At 31.7% G+C, this 26,067-nt stretch overlaps 1 protein-coding gene and 1 pseudogene across 1 annotated transcript; both read right to left on the bottom strand.

The window, feature by feature from the left end:
- Positions 1 to 18,478: 18,478 nt before the first annotated feature.
- LOC130962593 (replication protein A 70 kDa DNA-binding subunit B-like) lies at positions 18,479 to 20,944 on the bottom strand. Its single transcript, XM_057888787.1, has 10 exons — positions 20,768 to 20,944; positions 20,401 to 20,671; positions 20,204 to 20,303; positions 19,898 to 20,107; positions 19,677 to 19,812; positions 19,457 to 19,593; positions 19,219 to 19,333; positions 18,929 to 19,117; positions 18,743 to 18,838; positions 18,479 to 18,649 (listed from the first exon to the last, which is right to left on the bottom strand). The coding sequence occupies exons 1-10, from the start codon at positions 20,942 to 20,944 to the stop codon at positions 18,479 to 18,481; spliced, it is 1,602 nt and encodes a 533-aa protein (XP_057744770.1).
- Positions 20,945 to 22,521: 1,577 nt separating this feature from the next.
- Positions 22,522 to 23,133, bottom strand: LOC130962592 (uncharacterized; annotated as a pseudogene).
- Between the last annotated feature and the right edge of the window lie 2,934 nt (positions 23,134 to 26,067).

The following is a 26,067-nucleotide window of genomic DNA, read 5'->3' as shown; positions in this document are numbered from 1 at the left end:
TGATGATTTATCTCCTACATTATATAGTTTGGGATAAGATGAAAAAAAAAATGAGCAGCAAATAGTAAACAGGTCAAGTATTCTAATAAAAACACATAGTTTCGACTACATGGATATAAGTGGAAGTTGAGTGTTACTATTTGAACGGAAGCATGACAGTTGCATTATGGTCTTCTTGGATAATCTGCAAAGTGTAAATATAAGTGTAGTTATTATAAAGAAATATTATGTTGAAGTAATCACATAAAGAAATAGTTATTTGATAAAAACAATTCTAAATTTTGAATTTAAAGAAGTTAATATATAAGTATGCTAAAAATATGATATCTTACCAAGCGAAGAATATTGAGACCAGTTTAAATATTTCTGAAAACTTCTTGATAGACCACATTATATGTTGATGTGGAATTGTTGGATTGATCATGAGATATTATGATCTTTAGTCCATCTTTGTTAGTAACTTTGAAACAGCTACATAAAGTTGTCCATGTGTAAAAACAGGTTGCTTAAGTAGCAACCCAACATGATTTAAAGATTGACCTTGACTTTTATTTATGGTTATTGCATATGATACATCAAAGGAAACTGCTTCTTTGAAATTTGAATGGTAATTTTCCATCTGACGGGGTTAAGGTCATTCTTGGAATGAACACCTTTTCTCCAATATTGCTTCCTGATAAGACCTTAGCTTCGATTACTTTGTTGCCTAGCCTTGTGATAACCAATCTAGTTCCATTACACAGACCGGCTGAATGATCAATATTTCGAATCAACATTACAGGACAACCTTCTTTAAACAGAGTTCATGGTTTGGGAGACCTGGTGATTTTATACTTGCTAAAATTCTGGAGTGTGTATGCTAGCTAATGTGTCATTATCTCCTTCTTTAAAGCAAGGCGAATCTGAACTTAGGTATCTTTTCATTTCATTGTTATTCAAAGAGAGCATGTAATCATTAACTTCTTCAACAACGCTAATAGTTGGCGCAAGGATAGCCCTTCCTTGCAAATGTTGTATGTTTGAATAGTCCTTTAGATAGTCAGTATAAATTGCTTCAATTGCTTGGATTGGGTCATTAAAATCTGTCAGTAAAAGTTCTTGTGGTATGTCAACTAACCCACATCCATCTTCTAGTTGTCCAAGCCTTCCATCACCTACATTCAAGATCCACGTTGCAAACGATTTCAATTCCTCACTATTGTGAATTCCAGTTGAAGTTCTTAATCTCATATTCTGTGTTAAGCTCAAAATTTGGCACTCATGCCACAGGTAAGAAGAGTTAATTGAAGCATTAACAACCTGTCGAGACCCTTTTGTGATAACTGGAAGAATTTGCCTGAAATCTCCGCCAAAGACTACAGTTTTACCACCAAAAGGTAATGATAACTTGAATCATTAGTAGAACGAAGCAAGTCTCTCATAGTCCGATCTAGTGCTTCAAAACAGACTTATTCATCATTGGTGCTTCATCCCAAATAATAAGTTTTGTTTCAGAAATTAACTCTGCCAATGGACTTCCTTGTTTAATGTTGCAAGTAGAATATTCATCAGGAGTAAGAGGTATTGCAAATCTGGAATGAGCTGTTCTTCCTCCAGGTAATAAAAGATGCTATACCACTCGAAGCAACTGTTAAGACAATTTCACCTTTTGACCTAATAGCAGCAGATAATGTTTTTCCAAATAAAAGTCTTACCTGTACCTCCATATCCATATAAAAAGAAAACTCCTCCTGAATTTGAGTTCACGGCAGCAATAATTTTATCATAAACGGTCTTCTGTTCCGATGTCATTTGTGCTAAGTATTGACTGTGTTGTTCTGCTAAGAAAACACGATCATAAGATAGTTCATCAAGTATTAATTTATTTTGCATAATTCCCCGCCGTTGAAGGTTTATGTTTCCATATTAGGATATGGCATTGTTGGAAAATCACGCAGTGTCTTTCCGTTACTATTAAGTATTTGCTCGATTTCAATCAGAGTCAGTTGTAATAACAGATTCAGACAGAGTCAAATGCAATATGAATAAAACTTTCAATGAGTATGATGATTGTATGAAATCAGTAATGAAATTTTTGTTAAAAAAAATCATTTCTTTTCTTATATTTGTAACATATGTATAAAAGCATAATTATACAAAAGGTATGCTATAGATAAGAAATATAAAGTAGAAAGGTAGGATTAAATTTTAGATAAGGAAATAAAACCTGGTGAGTTAAACAGGTGATAATCATGTAGTATGCCATCTGATAATAGCCCAAAACTTTTTTCCCAAACGGCCTCAGGTCGTACCATTGTGTTTGACCACAAAAGTGTTGCAAAAAGTTTGCGCACATAGTGTCCAGATCCCCAGTGACTTTGCTTCTTCAATTGCGTCAACATATTCTTGATCATCATCTAATAAACCTCGTGCATAACACGCATCTCTAAATGAAGAGTAATGACACCATTGTATGTTTTAACATCTTCATAACTTGTTGGACCTCTTACAATATTCAATAGCATTCTAAGATAGTATAATTCACCGGATGATGGGTGGGACAAGAATAATCTACCAATTACTTGAGCACTTTTTCTTGGTTCCCAAGTTCTGATGCTTCGTTTCCAGACAAAATGAGTTGGGAATTCATTGTAAGTTAATAGTCTGGCTGATTCATAAGTTGCATTTGCTTTGAACCATGCTATGATTGATTCTTTGATTGTTGCTCTTTTACCGTGGTTTGCAATGTGTCGTTATCTTCAAATAGAACTGTCTGCTCATCAGGCAAGTGAAAACTCAGCCGTTCAACTGATGGTTTCCTATATATCATATGCAAATACCTCCAAGCAGATTCACATGGAGAGATGTAGCGACAATCATGAAACATTTTTATTTCATCTACAATGAAATTAGGACGATCAACTGCTGAATTTGAAGAAAGATGCTGTTACTCTATCATTTTCCTTGTTAATGTACTTGAATAGATACTTGATTGAACGTGATTGATTGCACCACTCAACATTTATATGAGCACCATATTTTAACAATAGGAATCTATTATGAGGCACAACTAACGATCCAACTCAATACCTGAAACCTCAATGGTTCTATTATCATCTCGACGCCTATATATTGGATATCCATTTTGATCAATGGTAGTAAAATCAACGAATTTTTTGGAAAATGACGAATGCACTGACCGTTTCCATGCAAGGGGAGTTTTTCTTTGCAAGCCCACATGGCCCATGTACCATAAAATGCTTAACTGCTTCATAATAATTTGGATCATGTAATGGATCTGGATCTCAGCTGATATGATTTTGTCAATATCTTCTGGAAAGGATATTATATTCTGCTGCAAGAAATAGTAATATGCGCATGTGGCAATCCACGTTTCTGGAACTCGATGGTATATCACTGCAAGCAAAGGTTGTTAAACACACCAATCAGTTGACTTTTTCAAACTGTAGTTTTTTTTTAATAATAATTTATTTTTACCTGCTTTGGAAACACCAAAAATTCTATTTTTAATGTCTTTGATAAGCTTCTCCAACTTTGCTTTGAATAACCTGCAAATTACATCAGGTCTGTCTTCAGGCTTCAAGTTGGTCTCTTTGCAATAACGTTTGATTTCTTCCCATTGTGGATTGCAAGTAAATGTAATAAATAAATCTGGATAACCAATTGATCTGCAGATGGCCATTGCATCTTGATAATTTTGGATCATATATCTTGGTCCACCTGTAAAGGTTGCCGGTAGAATAATGCGCTTTCCAATGTTAGATGCTTCAGTTTCTCCATTGAGAATTGCATCTTTTAGTCCCTTATAGATTTCAGCTCTAAATTCTTTTTGTTTTGAGTACACATATTTCAACCTAGAAGCTTCAATCATTGAGTAGGCATCAACTATGAATTGTTGAAAAAGTCTTCGAGAAATAGATCAAAACACCCTCACGTAAATTTCTATGTTGTATTCTGAAAGCAAAGAAATCCCTCATACTTACATAGGAGCTTTCATTGTTAGGATTGGTGTTAACTATATTCAATGAAATTTTTTCCCTCCAACCATCTTCACCATATGGAAACAATAAAGGGTATTGTAATCCTAGGTATGACGGATGTAGTTCAGAAATCCGTTTTAAGTTCACCAGACTTTGTTTCAACAATAATATCCCTTCTTGTGTATGTGGATCAAAATCTCCGACAACCAAGCCTGCAACCTCATCAACTGATGGCAAGTTGTATGTTCTTCCATCTCTACCCCTTTTTCCAATGAGCTTAAGACGCACGTTTGTTTGGGATTATTAGTCAGGACATCCCGCATCAACGAAAAGATTTGGTAAGAACATTATGTGTATCTAGCATATAATGTCTGAAACTATGTGAACATTCCATTATCTGCGTCTTTGTCAGAACTGAAAAGTAAAGCAACTTGTGTAATTATTTTTGAAACACTGCATAAAGTTTTAAAATTCAGATGAAGCAACATTATATATCATACCTTACAACTGAAGTCCGGTTTTTAATCTCATTTTGAGTGTCATGTATAGTTGAGCAAATTTTGCTGACGCTCCTTCTTGAGGCAATAAACTTCCCATAAGGTGATAATTGACCATGCAAAATGAAGGTAGGGGTCCTCGACTATTGTTTAACGGATCTATCTATTTTCCCCCCAAACGAAGTAAAAGCAAACATGCTATTATATGTGCGAGTATTATTTTGGAAATGAATAGCTTTTGCATCTGAGCCAAAGAATAACTCATCAAGAATTTCTGGTGGTTGTTGTAGTCTTGGTAGCTGCACTTGACCTCGACGGCAACATAAAGTGAATTTAGGATTTCTTGAATTATAATGTCTATCAATTCGTTCATCATACCAGAACCTAGCGCCACAGTGCTCGCACTCAAAATCTGGATCCCCCATATCTAATAACCTGTAAATCATGGGTTCTTTTTAAAATCAGCTTTAGTATTAAACAGCCTGTAAAAGGCATGATTCATATTTCAATGTACTACCTTCTCTTTCATTTTGCAACATAGTGTCAGGCGGTAAATTATGTGGTTCTTCAGCTGTACAATGAAGACATCAAAATTTAGCAGACTCGTGTAAAACAACAGCATTTCTAAAACATATGAATAAACATTTTCACTTTGTTTGGATGTTGCAAAGAAAATGGAAGAAAAGAAAATAAGAGAAAAGAAAATAAGAAGAAAGAAAATGGAAGGAAAAGTTGAGTTATTTATATGTTGTTTGGATGAACAGAAAAATAGTGGAAAGAAAAGAGACAGAATTTTTTTTTGTTTGGACCCAAACAAAAGTGAGAAGAAAATCATAATCATAACAGTATCAAATTACATTAATACCCTTATCATAATAAAGTATAAATATATTTATTTAATCATGTTTTTTATATTTTATAAATATTATAGAATATTATAATTTTATATATTTAATTTAAATTATTTATCTAATATATATAAAATTTAAAAATTTTCTTATTATAATAATATATTAAACCAAATTTATATTAATATTTTCAATAAAAAAATAACTAAGTTTAGTATTGAAAATACAAAATTATAGTACTTTTCTTCTTGTTTTCATGCTTGTGATGGAAAGAAAATTTCATTAGTGAGACCCACACAGGAATTTTCTTTCCTTCTTATTTTCTTTGATAACCAAACAAAGAAAAAAAATCATTTTCCATCTATTTTCTTTCCATTGATTTTTTTCATTTATTTTCCATCAAACCAAACATAGTGTTATTCGTTAATTAGATGACTTTCCTATTAGAAAATTAACATTTGCATGCTTCTTTAGATATTAATTTGGTTATATGAAATGAACAACATACCATGGTCTTCATGTGTTTCATCGTGATCGTCACAAATAGAATTGTCCTCTTCCACCGTGCCTGCCATTCAATAGTAATTCATAAGCTGTTAAAATTGGAGAATTCGTTAAATTCAGATATGAATGAGAGAGATTGCACTTATAAATTATAATTAAAGACTGAGTACATAATGTAAATGATCATTTAACTAAATTTATTTAGGAGCTAACAGTCAGCATTTTTTTTTACAAAGTGACATTGAACATTGAATTTGGATAATGTTCTTTTAAGAAATACATCTAATAACAAAATTTGTAGCATTAGAATTTTTTGGTTCAATTAATTTTGTATTTAATTAATTCACATGCATTATAAAATCACTTAAAAATAGTCAACTTAATTACTGAAGACATCTATTATTCTACATGCCAATTGGAGTTAAAATTGTATAGAGAGATTATATTCTTTCTTTTAGCCTGCTTGCCATTCAATAGTGATTCGTAAGCTATTAACATTGGAAAATCCCTTAATTACAGGTACACTACAATAGAAGTAGCATTTATCAAGTAAAATTAATACTGAGTACATATGTAAATGATTATTTAATATTTTTCCAGAAAGTAATGAATTAGAAAATATTTTAAAAATGGCACTGAGTATTGAATTTATATGATGTAATTTTCAAGAATACACGTAATAACAAAATTTGTGGCTTTCGAATTTGTTTGTTCAATTGATTTTATATTTTATCACGGGCATTATAAAACTACTAAAATACAGCATTATTATAGATACCTGAATAACTTACCACTTAAAAAAAAGTCAACTTAATGAATAAAGACATCTATTGGTCTGTATGCCAATTGATAGAAAAGTGTATAGAGAGATTTTATAACTCTCTTCTAGCCTTCCAGTCATTTAATACTTATTGGTGAACTGTTAAAATAAAAGATTTTCTTCAATATAGATACACTAAATTAGAGGTTCATTTATCAATTAAAATTAAAGATTGAGTGAATAATGTCAATGATCATTTAGCATATTTCATTCAGGAACTAACCAATTAGAAAACTTTTTAAACAATGGCAGTAAGCATTGAATTTAGATAAGGTAATAATAAAAATACACTTGATAACAAAATTTGTGGCATTACAGCTTTTTTTTTGTTCAATTGATTTTGTATTTTATCAATCAGTGGCCGTTATAAAACCAATAAAAAACGCAAGCATTATAGGAACCTAAATAACTAACCAATGTAAAAAAAAAGTCAATTTAATGAATACCCCCATCCCCTCTCTGACTCTCTCAAGAAGGAAAACCCTAACTGCATACCCTTTCTATCTGTCTGAGTTCCAGCGCCGCTAGTAGTAATGGTGTTGAGTTCTCTGCCCTTGTTGTGTCGTCAAGGCTAGAACTTTCGTTATCGTTGTCAGCCGGCACCTCTTAGCCTGGATCCGTTAGCCTCGCATCGCCAAATGGTTTGCTCGGAGCTGTTGTTGCCATAGTGGTTTGTGTCCTCCTGGTGTTGTCAAGCCCACGTCTGCAGTCGTCTTCAGCGGCCGTGCTGTACTGGTGGCTGTCATCGTTGTCTTCGCCCGTCTCTGACATTGATCCCTCTCTTTATTGAGCTCACAGCCAAGTGCCATCGTGTTTTACTCTGCCGCCGTGGAGACTTCTACCGCCGTGGACTATCGCCATATGTCTCTGCTGCCGTCCAAAATTATACGGTTTGATTATGTTATTCTCTCTCTTTCTTTACTTCTTCCGTAGCTCATTCTTTTTTTTTATTTGGTTAATTATATGATCCTGAATTGGTGTTTTAAGATTCTGGATTCTGGTAGTTGTAATTGCCAATAGTAGTGATAATTTTGTTTTGATTAACTCTGTTGATTAACAAAATAGAATACGGTTGCTGCTTGTTTTGTTGCTTTTGTTCTTTTAATTTTGGAATAGTTTTGTTGACTGTAGATGAAAATTTCAGAAATTTTTTGGAATAATTTTGTTGATCATGAAAATCCAATTCGACATTGATGCCAATAACCAAATGAAGCCTTTTTTTAAAGAAAATTTTTTCATAATAACTTCTAAGGAATTTGAATGTGTATTTGTATGCGTGACATTTTATTTTGCTGTATGTAATATGTTCTTGATGATTTGTCATAATTTGTGGGTTTGGTTGGAAATTTGTTAACGTTTTCTAGATGTTTGGAGTTGTCTGTGATCTTTTATTGCTAAATTATAGTCAAGTTATTTTGTGAAATTGTGAGATATTAATTTTACTAATTTAGAAATAATTTAACTAAAAATTTGAAATTACATATTCACCTTTGAATAATTTTAGTTTATATTTAAATAAAACTGTTGAACTCCGGTTAAAGCACAGTGACACTAACAATTGAATCAGTCACTTACCGGTTGGATTTTCACAAACTTAGAAAACCTACTGTCATGATCTATGTGAAATATCTAGTTATTTTCAAGTCAAATGTTATTGCATTTTATGATTATATCGATATTATGCATAACATTACTAATACTTTGTTGAACAATGAATCTGTTTGAACCTATCTCATTCTCAACTACCGTATTTGTAATTTAAGTGATCTTATTTTTTCTAACACAACCTTGTGTATAATAAGTAGCTAATAGTTTCAATTTTTGACATATGTCATAGAATAATGATATTGCTAAAACTCAAATCTTCAAAAATCCTCATTGTTTACAGAAATTTTTATAGTAACCTAATTATATACACCTGAGATAGTTGGGTAACTAAATTTAATCCAAAATAAGAAGATACCTGGTTGAATATGAGAGGAAGTCTTCCCAAGATGTTCTCCTGATAGAGTTGCATGTTGTGTTGTTACATCTATTCGTCGGGAAGTATCACGATTTCTTGTAGACTTTCTCTGAATTTGGGAACTATTCTTTATTTCCGTAACAATACTCTCTCGTGCAGTACATCCTTGAAACAAATAGTTTTTAGACTTGCACAATGTTTGGCACAAATGAGATGCACGGGAAACTGATTTCATGAAATTATATTTGTTATAAGTTTTAGTTGTCTGTCATAAAAGGCATGCATAGATATAAGTATTACCTTTTAGTTTGATGGATTCCTTACAGTCAAATTAATAGGATGAATAACTACATTACTCATTAGACTTATTACCAGGAATGATATCTAGAATCTTGTTAGATAAATAAAAACAAAGAGACATATGGATGTTTACTAATCTCTGTCATGCTCTTGCTTAACGATGTTAAGCTTACAGGAAAATATAGACAGATTTTGTGCTTAAAATTTTAATTCTTTTTGTGTAAATTTTTTTCTTAAATATAATTGACTTATTTGCTTAGACATTAAAGGTCAACTTGCCTGATTGTATTTCAGCAAGAGGTCGTCTACCAACAGAATAATCTTCTTTGAATGTGTGACACTGTGAGGAATCTGGTCTTTGATTCTCTGCAATGTAATGTCCAACACTTTATGTATTTTACATGTAATAAGAAAAGGGAAAATATGCAAGTAGAAACTAACAAAAAAGTGTAACATTCGAATAAGAAGAGTATAATGTCATACTCAGATTGAAGAAATTAATAGTAAAGATAAACAAATGATATAACCTTCATGTGTTCTGTGATATAATTTTTGCTTCTTCCCCACAACAATAGCATATCTCTGTTTTCTTGCATGTTTTGCTTTATCTGAATTCATCCCTGGAAATCTTCAGCAAAATTGTTGAGGAAATAAGGCTACAGAAGGAACTGTAGCGATGGAGGCTTAGTTTGTGAAAATAAGCCTTGTATGTGTTTCATTTACCTCTTTTACAAAGGAAAACTACAAACTATTACGGAGAGGAAAAGTACAAACTATTACAGAGGGAACGATCTCTATTAAAAGTTGTGAATTGGAAGTTTTTATTTATGAAGATGCAGGTGTTAAAACAAAAAGTTTTGTGGAAGTCTAAGACACATTAAAAAAGGTTTGTTGTGACCTACTTATCCTTGTTCTTGGTTAGATAATTGTGTACTCTTTCTATATATTCTACATGGAGAACCAACCTACAACTCAGATTTAGGTTTATTATTAATATTCTTGGGAGTAAAATACTTTCCTGATAATGTTAAAATAGAATCACACTCAGAGTGACTTGATGTGTGCATTATCTAATAGACTATGCATGTTCTCCATTTGCCTTTATAAGTACAATTTGTCTTGTACTATTTGTTTATTGTTCCCATATATTGGTTCCGTGAATGTCTAATTTTCTATAATATTGTGCCTCTTTTTTTTCATCATAGGAAAAAAAAATTAGGAACGTGGTTAATGGCTATGTACTCATGGGAATGTGTGAAACTGGCATTTGGTACAAATGCATGCGTTATGATTTTTTGTTTTTTTCTTCTTTTATTTTATTATTGTGATTTGTGCTATTTCAACGTTTAAAAATAATCAAGCATGAAAATTATTTAATTAGTAAATTTAGCTAACGCTAATATTTTGATAATATGTTTATTTTGGCCATACCTAAATTTAAGATTTTTTTTTCTAAATGTCTTAGAAATCCAAGGATAAAATTAGTTATGTACTGTCTTTCCCAAGAAACTTTTGTTATTATTTTAATTTTTTCCAGTTATTTCCGATGTTGATGGGATGGGGCTGAATTTTTTTATTATATTATTTACTATTGTATAAAGAGAAACTCATAACCTTTGTTTTCTTTACTTATTTATTTATTGTTAGTTTAATTTATTTCTGTTTGTTTTCTTTAAGATATCTCAATGCCACTGGCGTAATGTATTTTATGTAGTTCTTTTTGTTTTTGTTTTTGTTTTTTGTTCAAAAAATTATATATCTTACTATTTTTAGTTTAAAAAAACTTCTTATTGATTAAAACAAATGTTGTATTCACGATCTTTTTACTCATAATTCTCTAATTGATATATTTATACTTATCATTTCTGGTATGATAAGAATTGTTTTCCTGAATATTTTATTCCTATAAGGTGAAATGCTATTTTTATTGACTTATACAAATTAAATTACACGGAATTTGGTCATCGATAATAACTTTTCTTGAAATTTTTCTTGAAAAAAAGCATTCAACTTGATTGACTCATGTTCTGTAGAAAAGAATAATACAAAAGATTTTGTTTTTTACAATCCTACTCAACTGGGAATAACCCTAGACAAAGTTGGTTAATAAAATTGACTTCCGTGGGATGCCACCATGCTCCACATTGAAGATGGTGTCTTAAATATCCTTCAGAATATTTGAATCTTGACAGTACAATTTCATTGGAAGGTCTTCCTGTATGTATACTCTCATCCGTTAATGTAATGAGATCTTTGTCTATAAATAATCTAGGATGGTCGTATATCTTTACACCTTGTAACTTGAGTCTTCCCTTCCATGAGAAAGAATCATTCCTTCTTCGTTCAATGCTCCACATGGATACACGACAATTATCTACACTTCCAGGGTAAGAAATGAAGCAAACCTTTTCCTGATAACTTAAGATCTTATGACAATGTGATCGAAATTGTACTGGTATAGGCAAAATATTGATTTCTCTCGTTATAATCGAGAAAATCACAATTGACTCTGGTACTGAGGACTGGTCAGCTGAACAATTGATCCAATACAAATGACCATCAAGTGAGACATACTCAGGACTAATTTTTCCTATAACACCATGACAACCATACATTCTTGTCCATTGTCGAGTTTTGGAAGAATATATCTTATATAGAATATGTTTATCATTTGAGGATTTTTTAAAACCATGGAAAATACAATACTGAGTCTCTCTTGGAAGATATACAAAAGCTAAGATATTATTCATTGAGATTATGGAATCAAATTTGTTGTAAGTAGTAATCTCTTTGGTTTTTCGAGTTAATATATTGAATACCAACAGAAAATGTGTATGTTCGTTCGTCTGATATGAAAAACAAATATTACCATTTTCAACTCCGATGATTTTAAAGGATAGAGACTGACTTAATATTGGTGGCAAGAATGAATACAATCTATTACCTTTATCTGGGTTGACCCTAATGATCGAATTTTTCTGACCTGGCCATTGAGAAAGGAAGCTTGAATTAGAATTGAGCATTGATTCTTTGAATGAAACATATAATGTTGGGATAAGAATTCAAAAGTTGATAGTGTTTTCATCCACTCTGTTGACAGGAGTCTGCATCTCCCAATAGTAAGAGGATCAGTTCGGCATAAAATCTCAATGATTAACTCTTTTGGGAGGGATTTTATCATTTTTTGGTGGTGTATAGTGTTTATTCATTTTTTGGGAATGTTGAAAAGGGGGTTTTGTAAAGGTTAGAAATTTATAGCCATTTGTGAGTATAAGTTTCCATTACTGAAGTTAATATTATATATTTATGCTAGTTAAAAGCACGTGATCCATTTCTTTAATAATTGGAAAAAAGAGTTTGGTTCCCTGATTATATAAAGAAAAAATGTCTCTTCAAAGTCATTTTTAGTTTTGTCAGTGTGTAGTCATTCTTTGAGTATAAAATATTAAGTTTTTTTAATAAAAGTCAATGCATTGTTTACTGTGTTGCTAAAGTAATACTATTTCAGATACCTTGATATGATAGATTGTTGATACAGGACTAATTGTCGATACTATATACTGTCATTTGTGTAGGCTATAGAGAACAAAATCTCCCCGATGAATTGGAAACCTACAAATTATAGTTTCTATAACATAAACTGTGCTTTTAATAGAAAATCCTAAAAGGTAAATATATTAACCTGGGGAGAAAGTTGTCCTTATTTTTTACATTTCATCGGTGCTCACTAAATTTAAAAACTTGTTTAGTTGTGTACTATTTGAATTTTTAACATTTGGGTCAAATAGCAGAAAATTTAGAGCATCATTTTAATATTTTGTCAATATCACTCATGAATAACATAAAATATTCTATGGCATTTTTTTAATGGCAGTCTTTTCTACTGACTTTAACTATTTTATATCAGCAATTATAAAAAATTATCAGATATAATTATAACTAATATAATTTATTAAGATATAAGTTTTTAACTAATAATTCTATATTGAGTAAAGTAAGTTTTTTGGCTTTGAATTATGTTTCACATTTTAAATAGCATGGCTACATTTTGTAATTTATTCCTATTCCAAAGTTTCCAAAAGTTGCCTATCAATCTTGCGTGTCAATTCTGTTGTTGTATTAAATAAATTTAAAACAAAACTTGTTCAGGTATGTTTTCAAGTTATTAAAATTTCATATCAGGATTTTTTTAAAAAGAGAAAATTTCACTCTCCTCTCCCATGAGATGCTAAAATGACACTTTTCTCTCTTCTGTTTTTAAAACGTATATTCTCGTCCCTTATAACTTTTAAAAAACCTATTCTTTAATACATTTTAAATATTTTGTGTTAATTATATCCATTTTTCAACGTAAAATAATTTTTTTTAAAAAAATTTTCTTTAACAAAAAATTTAATTTATTTTGATTAAATTTTGCTTGCCAAAATACCTTTTAATAAATTATTTTTTATTGCTTAAATTATATTTGGACCAAAAATATTTTTAGAAAAGTTTAATAATAAAATTAATTTTTTCTAAGATACCCTTTAACAATTTTTTAATTATTAAATTATGATTTGACCAAAATTTTTTCTAACAATTTTTATATTTTACTATTAATTTTTTGATATCAATATAAATTATTTTAATATTAAAAAATATATTAGTAAGATTATTTTTCAAAATCAATATATATTAATTGTTATACACATTAACAATTGTAACATTTTTTTATTTAAAGTTTAAATAATATACATTGATATCGAAAAATTAATAGTATAATAAAAAAAATTGTAAACAAAAAATTTATTAAAATCATAATTTAATAATCAAAAAATTATTGAAGAGAATCTTAGAAAACAATATTTTAATTATTGAATTTTTTTAAAATTATTTTGGTCAAAATTTAATTTTGTCAATAAAAAACTAATTTATTAAAAGGTACTTTCGCAAGCAAAATCCCATTAAAAAAATAAATTTACGTTAAAGGATCTTTTTGTAAAAAATAATTTATTTTTTCTTGAAAAATATATAAAGTTAACATAAAAATTTTAAACTGGATTAAAGAGGAGGTTTTTTTTAAAGGTTATAAGGGAGGAAAATACATTTTATAAACAGAGAGGAGGGGAGCGTCATTTTCGCATCTCGCAGGGAGGGGATTGAAATTTTCTCTTTAAAAAAAAATCAGATACAATAATAATACCTGTAACTAATATAATTAATTAGGATGTAAGTTTTTAACTAAGAATTATAGATCAAGTAAAGTAAATTTTTTGGCTTTAAATTTTTTTAAAAATTTCAAAACCCTCCCTACATTTTATTTTGTTTCTATCCTTTCTTTACAGTTTTCAATTTGCATAGGATATATCCGTAATAGCTTAATTTTAGAACCAAAATGAAAAAAATTGTCACGTATTCATTTTAAAAATTTTAAATAAATAAGGAAAGAAAACAAAAAAAGTATTGTGATTAACTATATGTACTCTTTATGTACTCTAACTGACTATAATTAATTACCTTTAACATTAAAATATCAAAAAAATAATTTAGGTAATTGAATACCTTTAATTGCATATATCTTTTGACTTTAATGCATATTATAATTATAAATTTCTGAAAAATTTTATGTGATTATGTATGTAATTTACATATTATTTCTTTGACTTATGTATGCTAATTTTTTTTAAATCTATCTTGTTTTTTTTTCTTTACACAAAAAAATTTTAGTGATAAACTTAACAAAGCTAGTTATCCGATTGAATCAAGAGTTTGTTTTTTATTGTATATTTTTTTGTTTATATTTATATTGTATAATATCTGGTACATTTTTGTACAGTTATGTACTAATTTAAATAAGAACATTCGGTTAAAATTGAAGAAGTGAAAATAATTTTTTTTTGTAAAAAATAAGTTATAAGGAATATGTCCATATATTTATGTAAATTAAAAATAAATCTTAGTATGGACTGTGTATATTGGATCCAGTTAGGTATAACTCAATAGTAAGTTATGATTGAAACATTGTATGATCCACTATTGATATAATCTTACTACATTTTACAGTGAAACTGCAATAAACATATAAACTTATGAATTTAAAGTAATATATAAATTCAAACCCTTCACAATTTAATAGCCATGAAGATTGCACAGGTAAAATGAATACATAATACCAAGTCATCACTAAGAAAAAGTGAGATGTTACTATTAATTTAAAAGTAGATATGGGCATATGACAACTATTTTCGTGAGCAATCTTTCCCGTTCAAACTAACGCTAAACTAATACAACTGCTAACAACTAATACAGCAAAAAAGATTTAAATAAAATGATAGAAAACTAAAAACAGACAGATACTACCAGCACACCAAATATAACAAAGAAGACATTAAAATTGTAAATTAGACTGGGAAGAAACTTTCGTTGAACTTATGGATTGATTTCATTTTCACGTAGTTGTCATATTGGATCCACCGAACTGTTTTCCTTGTGTGATTTGTTTCGTTGTACTTGAGAATATGGAAATAAGTCGACTTCATACCATCCATATCCAGCATTGGTAGATGCCTTTCCATGATGTGTAAAAGGTTATCATCAACAAATAGTGCTGGTATGTAAGGAACCCCAATACCATTAAACGTATATAGCTTGCTCCAAATAATATCATCATTGATAGCATCAGCTTGCCAAATGGTAGAGCTATATGACTGATCATCATGATTATTTGTAGCCAGACAGAGCTTATCATTTCGGATCAACAGATTAAGGCAATGGGCATGAGCTTCAGTTGGAAGGGAATATTTATGAAAAGTAAATGTTACTACAGAGAATGATACAATACATGGAGGGTCAACATCCTCCTCATGAAGTAAGCAACTTACCCAATAAATAACACCATCAAGGAAACGTAATCAGGATCCAGTCTATCAACGTAGGGTGGACATGTGAGCGACACATTCCAACCCCTGACTAAATTTGTAGACATTGTTAATGTCCATCCAGGACTTTCGGGCTTTTCCTTGAATAGGTGGACAACTGCATAATTAACGGACCTGGGATAGTAAACAAATGAGAAGAAAAAAGCACAATCATCACAATAATGTTTTCCAGGATCATTCATGATGCTAGACTTCCTAGTTGTTGGGTTCCAAGTAAGTATAAAGGTTCTTTTCCCCATAGAACAATAACGTATACAAAATATACCATTCTGAACACCAATAATGTGAAACCATCCCTCTTGTGTTAACAAAAATGGAAATTGGAATGCAGAGGTTTGACCACTCCATGCATTAATTTTCATCATCCAATCTAGGGGAGTAGCCCACCTAGATGAGAATCCGAAATGTGCAAAGAGGGAGCAACCATTGCTTTTCCATCTTGTTCCCATTTCTGTTATGAACTCATAGGAGTTAAGTTTGTTTCTCCAATAGCGGCATGTTGATCGAACACTTAAAAGCGTTCTTGCATCACAACGATGAAATATCCCAAGCATGATCTCATTAGGAAGGTCTGGCAGGATGACTCCCTTAGGGGGAATGTCACTCATTTTTGTAACTGAGAAGTAAGGCAAAGACAATGATAGAAAAAGTCTATTGATAGTTATAAGTGTTAGTTACTTGTTTATTTTTTGAATATGAAATGGTAGCTCAGTTGAGGCCATTTTATAGTGAAGTGTTTCCCTATTAAGGTATGAAATCATAAAAATTAAGTTGACTATTTTCATGCTTGTAGGGACTCACAAATTTTGAATAATCATTTTATGATAAAATGCTAATTTCTCAGCACTAAATAATGATAGCTAATATACCAGGCTTTGTATAGCAAATACTTCACATTTCTTGATACCGTCCTTTAAGATCAGTCATTTCTTTCTAGTCAATTAAATGAGTTAGTCTAGTCTTACTTTCAATAATGACGGCTTATCAACATTTTGCTTCAAAGGGTTACCATCGAATAAAATTGTTTATTTCAGTATATTTTACATGATCTATAAATGAATATCCAAATTCTGATTGATTGATGGGGATCATTGCAAAGATTTGAAAGCTAATAAAGTTAAGGGAGAGTTTATGTCGACATTAACAAATGAACGCCATTAATGCAATTAATCGAGTGCAGACTCTCTGTGGCAATTGTATATCTTTAAGCGGCATAATCTCTCCTTAGATTTTCCATTAATATTGACACAGACCGTTTATTTTAGCTATCATTTTTTCTTTTGTTTCTACCATCTTTCCCTTAAAAAAATTTATTCCTTATGTCAGGAGAGACACAGATTTTTTATCTTCTCATTTAAAAACATATATATTCATGTATTCATGTATTCTCTATTACATATGAGTTAAAATAATCATTTAGAGTTGGAGATAACATAAAGTCTGATCTAACCATAAGGACCCTTTATTAATTAGTGAAGAGATTACATAAATTTTTATAGATGTGGTTTCTAATGTTATATTTTTTGAGAAAGTATAGGGAGCTAATGGAATGTTTGTACAATGTGTACAATAGAGATTTAAGAAGTATTAGAGATATAATCAGTAATGTTACCTTTTCACATCAATTGAAACTTTTGGAATGAGTGGTATTATTACATGGTATAAGAACTCTAAGTCTGAAAGGTCAAGAGTTCGATCTTTGGTGATCTCGAAAATTGACCTGAGATGTTTATTATCCCTAGTACTCAGATGGTTATTCTAGATAGTATAGGTGATGTTTATTTTATAACTCAATAGCCTACCTCAAAAAATGTTAATAAAGTTAATTTGGTTAACATTAGTTGAATACATGTCATATCTTATTGTTGAATCTAAACAAAATTTGTTTACATGGATATTTTTTCTATTAGCTAATAATTTTATACTACCTTGTAAAATATTTTTCAATTAATCTCCTATGGAATTCTGAGTTTTTATTCCACAACTATTTATATAAGGTTGTAATAGCTAATGGTAACCAAAAAAGCTAATAATTTTATACTACCTTGTAAAATATTTTCCAATTAATCTCCTATTGTAATTTTATTCAACCACACAAATATATATATTCACTGATAAGGTTGTATAAAAAGTAGTCTATAAATCTTTTTGGTAGGCAGTCGCATAACTTATTATTAGGCTACAACTTCCTTTTCCTTTAGCATGATAACAATTCTATTTTAAATTAATTTTCAACTTTGGCTTTCAACTAAAATAAAGTCAAAGCAACATGTTCCACACATAGAGTTTATGAATGTAAGTTCGAAGTAAATTTACGGACATGTTTAAGATTGGTAAGTTTTCATTACACACCTGCCTCTGGATTAACCTATTGAATATATAAATTGATATTAAAAGAAGGTACTCTTTAAATAAGAAATAATATTTGCACATAATATGTTAACTTCAATAACATTTAACCATAAAGGGTTACACTTAACAACACAGATTGATACCGAAACTTAGATGGTCAACCACATTACTTCATCCGTAAATAAACAGCACTAAGACATGTAAATTGGAAACATTAGCAAAAGACATACTTCTCTATACTTCAGCCTACGACCAACTACATCTAAAACTATAAACAACAATAACTATAATAGATCTTCACTCAATCTTTCGTTTGCCAGCTCCACGTCTCGTGGTCTTGTTGCTGGAACCTTGCACATCTGGACTATCCATCCCAACCATTATTGTAGAATTTGAAACAAATTCAACACCCGTAGATTTGGCAGGAGTTTCCAACCCTATATCAGAATTACTTTCCATTACAGAGTCCTGCACAATCCAACAAATTTCTCAAATTCAGGATTTTTAATGGATTGTTAAATAAGTTTTTATATAAGGAAATTATAAGAATCTATTACTGACCTTTGATAAAGAAACAACTGCTACACCAATTCCGTCCGACTCATTATCAGTTTGTCCACTTATAGCCAACAAATTTGAAACACTTGGATCCGCACCCTAAGCCAAAACATACCAAAGCAATGAAAAATAGGATAAAAAAAACTTATGTATAAGAACCTAAATTTTTGACAATGGTTGAAAACAGACCTCAATTTCTGCAGAGGAAGCTTGGGAGCTATACATTCCAATAAGTGAGACATCATCACTTATCTTAATTACATTATATACCTGGTCAAGAGTACTAATATTTTTCTTTCCAACGGATATTTTAAAAAGGAACTTCCTCTCAAGCAGTGAGTCAAAAGCTTTTGGGTAGGAATTAGTGCTTTCAGATTTCTGCTAATTCAAGGTATCAAGCTAATATGTAAGACACAAAACACTTTTAAACTGTATAGCATGATCTTATATGAAAGAAAAGAATGAAAATATTATCTTACACTCAGGTCTCTCATGTCACCTGCAGGCTTTCCCATAATCAATTTGGCTTCTTGATTCCATATTATAACATTAACACATCCAGTTCCATCAGTGATGACAACATTAAGCCGATACCTACAAAGCAATAATGTCAACACATTTAGGCAACACAAGCTTTTCTATTATTCAGACTTTGTTCACATTATCATAACTACTTATAAATCAATTCCACAACCTCAACGGAGGATTAAACCCCACTTTTCCACAGTACTCGCAAAATATCGATCTTTGTTCTCCTTAACTTTTCTCGGGCAAGTCTTACACGAAGCATAAAACCAATCTGTAGCACCAACCTCAATGGAGACAATTGTTCCAACAACCCAGCACAATGTTTCCTACAACACGTAAATAAAAAAACGTAAAGAAAATGATTTAAATCATTTAACTAATACGGACTAACAGGAATAAAAAAACACACAGTTGTCATGTTAAGAATCTCCTCAATTGTCTTTACTGGAAATGCCCCGGCTGAAAGCTCATGACTAACAGAGTATTGAGGTTGCATATCAATGTGACTAATAGGCTGTGACGCTCTCTCACCCTGTTTCATTAAGCTAAAGCGAATAATACATCAGAATGCATATCCTTTAATAAATCTTCACCAAAATAAATAACAGTTCTAATACATACTATAATTACCTATTCTTAAATGATACAACATCAGGAATATCTGGATTGAAAAAAACCCGAGAAGCATAAAGACTGTTTTGAACACTGACTTCATTCAAGTAGAAATGTGGCTTAAACAACTGTGCCACCAAGATGACTGGCTCGTTTTCTGGTTTATCCATGAAACTAATTACTTTATCTACAGATTCACCATAGAGGGTGCACTTCATCCTATTCTGCCTAAACAATGACATAACGATTATTCACAATGATAAAGGAATTTCGGCAGAGCACATTATATATAAACAAACCCATTAATAACACAAAAAAACTAACTCTAAATCCTCCAGGTAAAGTGCAATGCATTTACTCTGCTGGCCGGATTTCGTAACCATATCTTGAGCATTTTCCTTACCCACCACCTGACCGATGAAATCTGTAAAATGACAAAAAAAAAGGAAACCACAATTAAAACCAAATTATGAAACCAACAGAAACAAATGGACCGAACACTACATATTATAGAAATTTACCTAACAGGTGAATGCGATTCATTCCAACCATTGCCTCAATTTCAGGGAATGGAACGTAACTAAAAGGATTTAAATGAAACGTATCACTGGGAAGACGTGAAACACATGTCTTCATGTAAAAATTCAATTTATATTTGTGCCCCGTTGTCTTCACGAAATTGTTATTTCCTTTAACAATGAAATTTCTCATCGAGTATATTCCATTCTCACGTATCAAGGTCTTGAATACCACAATATTTCCTTTTGGGATTGAACAATGTATCCGATCACCCTGAAAATAGAAAAAAATAACTAATAAGACCACAAATGCCAACCAACTATATAACCACAATGCCAATAAATTACAATCAGCATAGAAATAAAATACCTGTTCATCTTGCAGCACCATCTCTAAGCTATAAACATCAGCAGGATTGGATTGGCTGCATAACTCGTATAAACGGACAACACCAACCACTAAATTCCAACCTAACTTTGTTGGATTGATATCTGCAACACGATCAACAATTTGATTCATGCTACCCCTATGTTGACTCATAGACATCTGCGATTTAAAAACCTAGAAGCCTCTGATTCCAAACCGCTTATGTGAGTAAAAGATATACACTATTTGAAATTGGTGAGTTCATTGCATAACCGACATGCTCTATTTATATCCTTGATTCCAAACCACGCATGCGCGGCAAAACGAAAGAATTATTTACACCTTACTATCTAATCTTACCAAAAGGATTGAAATTTGAAAATTTTTTAGAGATCCCGCCCAAAATTGCTGGAACTTTCCCATAATCCTATTAACCAAAGATTAGAACAATTACCTGGGAAATAATTACTCGCCAATCCCATGTTTATACCACAAAACCAATCACAAAGCAGCATTTGAACTCAAAAGAGTGATTTGGGGATTGCTGAAGCCACCACTGCCTTCGATCCAGTAGATAAATAGGGACCTTGAAACAGATCACAACATTGCAGGAGAGAGAGTTTGAGAGATAAGTAGTGTCCTCAACTTTTCAGCTTCAAATAGGTTAAAAGAAAGATAAAAAAGGACAGAAGTTGTAAATAAAGATGTATATGTAGGGCAGGAATGTAATTACATTGAGGACACGTGTTCGACCAAGGAAGCTTGTGGATGTAATTTCACTATTTTGCTAGCCATCTTTATAATTATAAATTGATGGAAGGTGAAATGAGTAAAATGGTCTTCAAAACTTATTTTTCTATCCCGATAAATATAAAATGGTCATTTTTTTTGTATGACCAACTCATATCTATTGCAACAACAGCTAGCCACTAATTTGTTATGCTTTTCTCTTCACAAAACAATTGATCATGAGCCCATGGCCCTGTTTTCACAGGTTTACATAGCAGATCTCACAAAGTAATCATTTCTCAGGGTAGCAATCTAATGAAAAAAATGGGGTAGTATTGTTATGTGAAAGTGTGAAGAGTAAAAAATCTTAAAATGCCCTTTAAAAAATTTTTTACAAACACCTAATGTGAAGAAGAATGAAACTTTATCAAGTATTCCTTGTCCGGAATGCATGCAAGCACATCTATAAATGATTAGATGTTCTATCACAGCTTTTATAATCGATTGCTGAGATGAGAAAAAATGGATGCAGATCTTTTTTTGTTGCTCCTTTATAAAATAAGAGCATCATGTTATAAAACAAAGGCAAAAATCTTATTATAAAACCTATTATTATTTATATTGATAATTCAATATTGTTTGTTTCTCATGTAATGTGACATTTTCGAATAAATATATGACACGTTCAAGAAAGAACAAAAAATTGAATAATCTACCTTATAACTAAATATAATAATTAAGACAAATCAAAGAAGAAAATATCCGATTCCTACTGAAAAAAAAAAATACATAGTATCAAAACTACTAGACCGGATCGGTCAAAAACTAGTAATACGGGCCTAACTAGATCAATTATGCATTTAAATCGGTCAATAGCAGTCAAGCCCATTGAAAACCCGCACTTCCACAATAGATTAATGCTCCACGTTATCCTTGTCTCTGCACATAGCCAAATTGAATGGAGGCACTAAGATTGACCTATTTTCCTTGCTACAAAAATGGATGGACATGGTAGGTAGCACTCTTCATCAGAGCCATTTAAGTCTGGCAAATGTCAAATAGCCTGTGTGACCTCTAGCTTCGCCACAAGGTCTAGCCATAACGGAAGAAACAATACTGTCCGGCGCATAGCTTCCATTGGAACGTTGCCTCCTCTTGCAAGGGAGAGAACCATTAGAACCATTGTTGTCTCCATTAAGGTTTTCCATTTTCCCTTCTTTAAAGAAGCAAAATTTATTTAGGAATTACGTCAGTCTAATACAGGTAGCTGCAGTTTGAGATTAAAGATCCACTTCCAGTGCCAGATTCAAGAACCTAGCAACCAGGAACAACCTCCAAGTACATGATAACAAAGCTAATATCCGAAATATAGAGAATCTGAGTCCTGTGGCTTAAAACTAGAGTCCATAACTCCGGTGTTGGAGCTAACAAATATACAAAACCACCCTTATTGCTGAATACTTTAGACCCAAATGGCTTTCCTATCCATTCTGAATGCTTAAAGACACCGAATCGATTCTGCAGTATAGCACTTTCAGACACAGGTTGTCATGCCTTTCATAAACTATAACCAAATCACCATTGCTAATCAATCGATTGAAAGATAATTTTTTTGCAGGATCAATTGCCAGCATCTTAAAAGTCCTCAAGAATCTTTCAACAAAATCACAAGGAACAATTATCTGTAATTCATGAAAGGGAAAAAAACCAATAATGCACATTGAATTATTTGGATGTAACTACAATTTAAACTTACTGCATTTAACTCGGTCCAAAAATTCATACATGAGTTTTGAACATAAAACACTAATGAATGTTACCAACTTGAAATTAAATAAAAGCGTGAACTTTTCTCATAGAAGGAAAACCAAATAAGGAAACAGAGGCAACTAACTGATGATGGAGCAAGCTCTAATCTTTACTCGTCAAGGTGAAAACATTATGGACCGAATTGATGGATTCACAAGTTGGGTATCAGAGCTTTGAAAATTACTACCATTTGGGAATGGGAATGAAGGACCAACAGCAGCACTGGTTTAGCACAAATAAAAACTGATGAGTGATGAGGGGGTTTAACCTGGGGCTATGGTTGGATTGATGGTTTTGGAAAGAGGAGAATGAGATAAAGAGATTATAACAGGATTTTAAAGTAATCTGTAAATAGTACTCCCTAGATCATTAAATGGCTGACAAAGTTATTTCAACTTTGTTAATGATAAAAATACCAAAATATTTTAAAATGCTACAAAAACATAATTATAATAAAATAATATATAAAATTATAAATAAAGACACAAAAATATATTCCAGTAAATCTTAAAAATACACAAATTAATCTAATGACCAACAAAATCCAATAACAAAAACAACTAGGCAACAGCAATTAACATAAGTCAATAACAACATAGCAAAAAATTTAATAACACTTAACACAACATCAATTAAGTGATTAACAACTTAACAAATCAACAAAGATATAACGTCTATTTGGTCCCTGAAATTTCTAATGCTCGTCAAATTAGTCCTGATTTTTTAAAATGATAAAATTGGTCCCTGAAATTACAAATTGCGAATATCTTTCGCCCTTAATTCAAATATCGTTAACACGGTGCTGACTGTTGACATGGAGCACTAAAGTGTTAGCTTGACATTCCTAATAGTAAGGTGACATGGTTAAGACTTCGAATTAAATAGTCGTCTTAAATTGGTTAATTGGACTCATTTTAGCCTCTCCTCTAATATAAAATCAATTAACTAAATGAATTTAGGCACCCAATTGATCATATTGAAATCTTAGATATGTCACCTTAATGTCAAGCTAACACTTTGTCAGCACAATATTGAATTAACAGGCGAAGAAAATTCAGATTTGTAAATTCAGGAGCAATTTGGTACTTTTCAAAAAGTTATGACTATTTAATTCTCTGTCTCTGTAAAAAAAAATTTCTGCCATCGAAATTCCATTCGGATCGGTCTCTACGAAATCCCCGCCTGGAGATTTTTGACATCCCTAGCTATATACGTGTATTGTTGCTGCTGCAACTAAAATTTTGCAACGTGGTATTGGTTTATTGCTTGTATAAACTATATTATAATTGTTATTGCTGCTTCATTCCTTAGGTTCAGAATTATTGTGGTTTTTTCCCCAAACAATTCACATGTGAAGTAGAGTATACATATATCATAATTGGAATTCGTCGCTTTGTCTCTTAAAATCAGAAAGATAGCTGTAATTTAATTCGACCCATCTAGTATTCGAGAATTATGTTTTCATGAGATGTTCTTTTTGTGATATCCATTTATCACTTTTTGGATTGGGCAAACGCGAAGTAGAAGCCATTTCACTTTATGTTAGTTTGGTACTTGATGTTATTTTAGAAGCAGAAGCCATTTTGGAGTGAAATCAATTTTACATCTTATTAGTTTGGTGTTTGTTGTCTGAACTAGATTGGTAGGAAAATTTTCACCAAAAGCTGTAATTATATTTTATGATGTATATTTATAGTTTTTATTATTTTATTTTTAAAACAGTTTTTTCGGTTGAATCACGGTTAGACCAGTTAGACTAATAAACCAGTAAACTAGTGACTAGAGCGATTCGATGACCGGTCCAGTTCTCAAAACTTTGGTTTAAAGTAAAATGACATCGTTTCATGAGAACCGGCCCGGTCATAATCCGGTCTGACCGGCCAATTCAACGGTTCGAGTCCGATTTTTAGATAGTGGTTTTGCTTGGCAAATCAAACCGTTTAAGCTGTCGGCTCAAGGTTGAACTAGTCAGACCGGCCAGTCCGCTCTAGTTTTAGAACCATGGTGAGCAAAGCTAATCATTTAACAATTAAATCTGAGTAGCAATAGCAAAATTCTAAACCGAAAAATAAAGAATGAAGAATGAAAAAAAAAAAAGAAAAAACCAATCTGAGTAGCAGAATCCTAAACCGAAGAACAAAGAATAAAGAATGAAAAAAAAACGAAGCAACCAATCTGAGTTGCAGAATCCTAAACCCTTGTTCTAACTTCTAAGCAGTCTGAGCTGAAGGGCAGAAGTGCGACGGAGACGGAAGCCAGACGACGAGAACGATGACGAACAGTGGCAGTCCTGCGGCTGAGCAAACGAAGAGCAGACTCGAAGAGGCTGAGCTTGAGGAAGAAGCTGCGATTAGTGAGTTGGGGTCTTCGAGCACCATGACCAGGCAAAGACGATGGCACTTGAGCACGATAGACAACGGCAGGAGAGTGATGGACGACGGCAGGAGTGCAACGGAGCACCAGGTATTGACACCGAGCTCGAGGAAGAAACTGCGACGAACGAGATGGTGGCAGTCCTTGCAGCAGTCCATGCGACAATAGTGCCTGGGAGCATGGACAGTGGCAGCCCTTGCGGCAGTGGTGGAGAAGCTAGGGTTTCTCACTTTCAAGCTTTAGCTTTCTTTTTGTTTTGGGGAGAAGTGGAGAAGGGAGAATGCGTTCTCAACTTACCGTTTTCCTTTTTTTAATTTCAAAATCGACATCACTTTATGTAAACCTCTTAGGTCCCGGTTCGGTCCAGTCGGTCAATTTCTGGCCGGTTCAAC

This window comes from Arachis stenosperma, chromosome 2 (genome assembly GCF_014773155.1).
Source record: "Arachis stenosperma cultivar V10309 chromosome 2, arast.V10309.gnm1.PFL2, whole genome shotgun sequence".
NCBI classification, from domain to species: Eukaryota; Viridiplantae; Streptophyta; class Magnoliopsida; order Fabales; family Fabaceae; genus Arachis; species Arachis stenosperma.
This window is presented reverse-complemented; position numbering and strand designations above follow the sequence as displayed.

Excerpts from the sequence above, each read along its gene's own strand:
- LOC130962593 (XM_057888787.1), bottom strand. The coding sequence starts at position 20,944 with ATGTCTATGAGTCAACATAGGGGTAGCATGAATCAAATTGTTGATCGT. Across the intron at positions 19,594-19,676 it reads AGATTCTTAACATGACAACT|GAAACATTGTGCTGGGTTGT; the intron begins GTGTGTTTTTTT and ends TACGTGTTGTAG. Across the intron at positions 18,839-18,928 it reads CTTCCTCTGCAGAAATTGAG|GGTGCGGATCCAAGTGTTTC; the intron begins GTCTGTTTTCAA and ends GTTTTGGCTTAG.